This window comes from Euprymna scolopes, chromosome 43 (genome assembly GCF_053919585.1).
Source record: "Euprymna scolopes isolate OS-2025 chromosome 43, ASM5391958v1, whole genome shotgun sequence".
In the NCBI taxonomy this organism is placed as follows: Eukaryota; Metazoa; Mollusca; class Cephalopoda; order Sepiida; family Sepiolidae; genus Euprymna; species Euprymna scolopes.
In genome coordinates this window covers 22,552,894-22,559,468 of record NC_136524.1, presented here as the reverse complement: position 1 = coordinate 22,559,468, position 6,575 = coordinate 22,552,894, and the positions used below count along the sequence as shown (strand labels likewise).

General features: G+C 34.0%; 1 protein-coding gene across 1 annotated transcript; it reads right to left on the bottom strand.

The window, feature by feature from the left end:
• Positions 1 to 2,415: 2,415 nt before the first annotated feature.
• Positions 2,416 to 5,668, bottom strand: LOC145268407 (uncharacterized). The gene is made up of 2 exons (XM_080123969.1): positions 5,587 to 5,668; positions 2,416 to 3,051 (listed from the first exon to the last, which is right to left on the bottom strand). Exon 2 carries the CDS (start codon positions 3,046 to 3,048, stop codon positions 2,467 to 2,469), a length of 582 nt encoding a protein of 193 aa, XP_079980095.1. The 5' UTR covers positions 3,049 to 3,051; positions 5,587 to 5,668; the 3' UTR covers positions 2,416 to 2,466.
• Between the last annotated feature and the right edge of the window lie 907 nt (positions 5,669 to 6,575).

Here is a 6,575-nt window from a genome sequence, read left to right as displayed (position 1 = left end):
TATATATGTATATATATATGAATATATAAATATATATGTATATATGTGTGCATATATAAATATATATGTATATATGTGTGTGTATATATATATGTATATATATATATATATACACTCACACGCACAATACATACACAATTTTTCTGTTTTTTCTTTACTTTTTCTTTCTTTTCTCTTTAGTTTGAGTAATTTTTATTAACTCCTAATTTTATTTGCCTCCTATTTTCTCCTTCTCTTTTCTCTCTTTTCATCTTTTCACCATTTTTCTCCCTTTCTTTTTTAGTGTTTTTTTGCTAAGGTGCAAAAATCTAGATTTTTTTAAGGATATTTTGTGGATTCTGGTCGCGATATAAATATTTTGTGAAAGAGACCCAACCCTCTGTACAATATTGGGACAAATATAAGAAACAAAATCATTATCTTTAGTATGAAAAAAATCTACCGTTATTATTAATTTTTTTTTTGTATTATTGTAAATTAACACTCTCTGGACTCACAACAAAAAATGAGATTCTATTTTTTTAGGCGATTATGTGCGAATAAACTTCCTGCAAAAACTTAGCAGAAAGGAGAAAAAATAGAATTGAAAGTGGGAGGTTAGTCTCACATAAAAAGCTAACATGAAATAATCTTGCATTGTAGTTATTAGGGTAGTTAATCAATTATTTTTTATTTAATTTAATTAATTTATTTATTTTACTATCGGAGAAATATTCCACATACATTGAGCGGTGGTGGTGAATCTTATTTGAGTCTATTATGTACGGCTTTACGATCTTGCCACTTGGAGTTAATTGGAAAAAATAATTGTTAAGTGCCCTAAAAAGATAGAATCGGGATCAAATTATGTTAGATTTATATACAAAATTGTGCCCTAAATTTTAAAATAATCTTTTATTTTCTGGCAAGTTTTGTATAAAATCATCTTAAAAATGTAGAATCTCAAGTTTTCTTACTTTTTTGTGTGGGGAAGAGATTAAGGTGACACGGTTGGTTTACTTTGGGAATATTCAATTCCCCCAAAAGAGGCAATCTAAATGGGAGCAAAATCTTTCTTTTACTTCTTTCCCATGAGGGTCAGATTTGATACAAAATCAGTTAAAAATAGGAGATATCTAGCTTCCTATCTAGGCGCACTTCAAATGAGACAAAAAATACAAATTGAGATTTCTTTTTACTGTCTCCCTACATGGAACAGATTTGATACAAGGCCATGTAACATGGGGCTATCAAACTCCCAAAAAGTAGCAATCTACATTGGACAAAAATAAACATTGTAGTTCATTTTTACTGTCTTTTCATGAAAGTCGAATTTGACATGAAGTTAATTTAACGTAGAGAATAGCCAGCTCCCCAAAATGGGTTACATCCGGTCCCAGCTAAATGGAAGTAAATATTATCTGCATTATTAAAACAAATCTTTTCTTTATTTCAACTGATTAATTTCATTTCCATTATTTAGCTATTAGAGATTTTCTGTGGAAAAAGCAGCAGACGACAATTTTCAATTGCGAATGGAGTAAATCGTATAATTCATTAAATCAAGGCAATTGATTTAAGCAAATAATGAATTCTAGTGTTTTAGGACAGACGAGTCAATTTCCTGGGGACGAAAAAATAAAAAATAACCTTTTTTTTTTCTTAACTAACCCGTATCCCTTAAAAAAATGTAAACGACTGTTTTTTATTGTTATTGTTGTTTTCACACTAACTCTAGCTCAACCATAATCTAGTCGGCCTAGTTCAAAAGCTCTACCAGTACAAAAAAATTTATAAATATATACGCCAAAAAAAACAAAAAAAACGGGCTCCAACTCTAATTAGGCCCCGTTTCTTAGTGTTTTGTCCGAATGAAATGAAACTTTGGTCATAACTAGTTTATTATATCCAAAACATCACATCAAAACACTAGGGTCTTTGGCCTTTTTTTCTCCGTTGTACAGCATATGTTCTAGATGGCCTCCATTTAGCTCCGTGCATTTCTTGAGGTGCAGCACGAAGTTGTCCATGACGTTCTTACAGACCAAATTGGTAATGGCTCTCATCTCGTCCCTGATGGCTTCCTTGAGTTCCGTGATGGTTCTGGGTTTCCCTGTGTAGACTCTGTCCTTAAGATAGCCCCAAAGAAAAAAATCTGGGGAGCTTAGGTCCGGGCTATGGGGTGCCCACTCAAAATTAGTCTTGAGACTGATCACTCGGCCTCCGAAGTTCTCTTTTAGCCAATTTCGGGACAGGTTTGAGGTGTGAGAACTTGCTCCGTCCTGCTGGAACCAGAACTTGCTCATGAGCGACGGGTAGATCGTCTGGAGCTCACTCTTGAAGGTTTTGAGGACCTCCACATATCGCTCCTTGGTGACTGTCACTGCTGCGCCAGATTTTTTGATGAAGATTGGTCCAATGATGCCTCTGGCCGAAATTGCAGCCCACACTGTGCACTTAGGAGAGTGCAGGAGCTTGGTGGCTACTTCATTGGATCTGGAGGACCCCCAGAAGACATATGTTCGCCTTTCCATCAAGATGGAAGTGGGCTTCATCTGAGGTCCAAAGGAAGTTAAGGAAACTTGGTGTCTCCTTGATTTTTTCGAGCATCTTGACTGCTATAGCCCTCCTCTGCTTCTTGTCTGAGGCTGTAAGAATCTGTATTCTGCATGGGTAAGCCCTGATATTGTTCATCAGCACTCTCCTGCAAGTCTCACGGGATATACCGAGGGACTGACTTCGCTTACGAACAGAGCATTTCGGACTCTGCTGGGAAGACTCACTCACTCTTTCGACCAGCTCGGCTGTTCGCTTCTTGGGACGTCCCAAGTGGCTTGGACGGTTCTCTCTTGCAGCGTTGAAGTTCTCCACGGTCCCATACTTCTCGAAGTGGTTTACCCAGTTCTGAATTTTGCTTTTGGATGGAGCCTTTTCACAATCGAACTGACGCATGAAACTGTCCTGGGTTTTCTTAAACGAGCCTGTCTTGTAGTAAAATTTAACACAATGTATTCTTTGTCCCAGCTCCCACTGGGGTCTTGGTGTACTCACGATCGTTGATTCTGCCATGTCCTGTAAAATAAAGGTAATCGGTGAATAAATAATGGAGATATCACATAAAGTGTACACGGGGCCCGTTTTTTTTTTTTTTTGTCACCCTGTATATATATATGAGAGAGAGAGAGAGACAGAGAGAAAGAAAGAGAGAAACAAAATGCGTTAATATGATTTTTATTAGATAATCATCAGTCGTTTCTCAAAATAAGTTTATCTATCTATCTATCTCTCTATCTATCTATCTATCTATCTCTTTCTCTCTCTCTCACTATATGTGTGTGTGTTCTCTCTCACTGTGTGTGTGTGTGTGTGTGTGTGTGTGTTTATATTTCCCCAAAACCTCTGGCCTTGATGGAGAGGAGACTAAAACTTGATGCTATGTTTTCAAATGATCTGAATAATATGAAAAATATTTGGAATCAAGTCTCCCCTTGATTTTATTTCAGATCATTTGAAACCATAGCAGTAAGTTTTAGTCTCCCCTTCATCAAGGCCAGAGGTTTTCGGGAAATATCAGATATTTTGTAATTCATATGCAAAACTAGGAAAACGAATGACTATGATTGATCATTTTATAGCTGTAAAAACGTGCCAAAAGTTGGCTCTAGATGATGGATGCTCCCCTTAATGCATGACCTTAAGGGCAAATGTCATATAGTCCATTACACAGTCATTACCTTTCTGAAACTTATAAAATGGCCCCAAAAAGTTGGTATATCTATCTATCTATCTATCTATCTATCTATCTATCTCTATCTCTCTCTCGCTCTCTCTCTCTCTCTCGCTCTCTCTCTCTCTCTCTCTCTCTCTCTCTCTATATATATATATATATATATATATATATATATATATAGTCATCCACATACAGTACTATATATATATATATATATATATATATATATATATATATATATATATATATATATATATATAGAGAGAGAGAGAGAGAGAGAGAGAGAGAGAGAGGGATAGACAAAGATACTATATTTTCAAACCAATAAAATATGTACAAATTTGCCTACACTTATATATATATGTAGTGTCCTAGTAGGCCAGCTTTAGTTTTGCTGCTTTGGGTTTTTTGGCTTGGTTGTCTCTCTTGTGGCCTTGACAGGCCACTAATATAACAATAATATTATCAAGGGGAGCAAAACGTGTTGAGTTTTTCTTATTTTGATAAATTTTGCTTTGTTAAAGATTTACTCTTTGATAACATAATCATTATATATATATAAATATATATATAAATATATATATATATATATATATATATATATATATATATATATATATATATATATATATATATATATATATGATTAAAATAATGGAAATAGTATTCCGACAAAATAGAGAAATAAAAAGGAACAAATCGTATTATGTGTTCATTAACGTTTCGTCTTTATTTCATCCAGAGGAAGTCTCGAAATAAAGACGAAACGTTGATGAACACATAATACGGTTTGTTCCTTTTTATTTCTCTCTCTCTCTCTCTCTCTCTCTCTCTCTCTCTCTCTCTCTCTCTCTCTCTCTCTCTAAGTATACATACATACACTTATTTTAAGAAATGACTGAAGATTATGCAATATTAACACAATTTTGTTTCTATAGTGCTATTTTATTTTTCAAATGTAAAGAATGAAGAAATTCATCATTCTTAACCAATAAGCACATGAATATATGTATAAAGCTGAATGTGTGAATGTGTGTGTGTGTGTGTGTGTGTGTGTGTGTGTGTGTGTGTGTGTGTGTGTGTGTCTGGTCACGAATAGGCTCCTATATCTATAATATAAAGCTAAATGTGTGTGTGTCTGGTCATGAATAGGGCTCCTATGTGGTTGACTATTTTAAAAAACTGATTGCATATAATGATAGAAGATGTATCGAGACACAGGAATGGGTATGTTTGATCTGGCAGAACGGTGGTTCATTAAAATTGTGGGGTCTGCGTTCGTGCCTGGTCCACGAAGTATGGAAATAAAAAATTTTAAAATGAAAAAAAAAGAACGTTTACAAGTGTTTTTGATATAGATGTACATAAGAATACTTTGATAAGTATGTTTTAACTTAAATAGGGATGGTATAATAAAATTGTGGGGTCTGCGTTCGCGTTTGGCCTCCATAGAATGGAAAATAGGCACACACTTTAATAAAGACTTTTCATATCTATCTGCGTAAGTATACTTTGATAATTATGTTTCAGTTCGAAGAAATATGGTATAATAAGGTTAGGGGTTATTCGTTCGCGCCTGACCTCCATAGAATGGAAATATGTCACAAAGTTTAACAAGGTTTTTTAATATAGATCCACAGAATATTGTGATAAGTATTTCAGCGTGAACAGGTATGGTATAATAAATTATGGGGTTTATCTATTTTATTTTTACTTTCATCATATTTTGCCTTACCGGTTGTAAAATATGCTTAAATATGATATTTTAATTTATGCAGATTTCGTATTTATTATTATAGAACTCTCTATTGATTATTATATTGTACCCAATGATTTTAAAAGTAAAAAAAAGAAAAGAAAAATAATGACTCTGATACCTCTCGCTGGAATCAAAACCAACACATTCAGCACTCCAGCCATAGTCGTTATTTAGTGCTTTAGCTTTCTTTGTTACCATCTGAAAATTAGAAAACTAAAAACAAATGAACGAATAAAAAACGATCAATAAAAAACAATTAATAAATAAAAATAACACTTGTCAAAAAGAAATTAAAGTCACCACCAATAAAAGATACACAATCATTAGAACAACCTAAGGTATAGGTAATTTTAAATCAAGGGCAATAAATAACTGCCAAGCTAAATGAATCACCTAACACCTCCCTACTTATGACAGCTTTAACAAGGGGAAACAGCATTCCCTCCTTCCCCTCACCACACCTCCAAAAAAAACCTACTGCTCAAATTCACAAAGTATGCAACCCAATTTTCCACTCTGAATGTAGATGATACCCAAATATCTATTATACAAACCTTATTGGTACATATGTGCATATATGTTTCAGTGGAATCCCAATTCAGGGACAACACTTCATCCGATCAAGAAAGAATTGATATTGGAGCGGATGTCAAGATTACATTGGTTTTTATAAGATATATATATATATATATATATATATATATATATAGAGAGAGAGAGAGAGAGAGAGAGAGAGAAAGAGAGAGAGAGAGAGACAGACAGACAGACAGACAGACAGACAGATAGACAGAGACAGAGATAGAGACACAGACAGACAGACAGACAGACAGACAGACAGAGACACAGAGAGAGTTCTATCTAAAAGGCAATTTTCTAAAACATTATTTGAAAAAATAAAGAAATTATTATCAAGGACTTGATAACCATATAAAAAATTAAACCAGTTGTTGAGTAATCCCATCATACAGTTGAAGAAAGCACTTCTTCAATAATAACAGCATGTCTAGATGAGAATGTTTCAATCTATAAGATCCACAGATATTTTGATCCAGATGGTTGAAAAGCTATGGAGTAAGTGTATGGAGTCGTAAAAGTGTCAGCACAGTG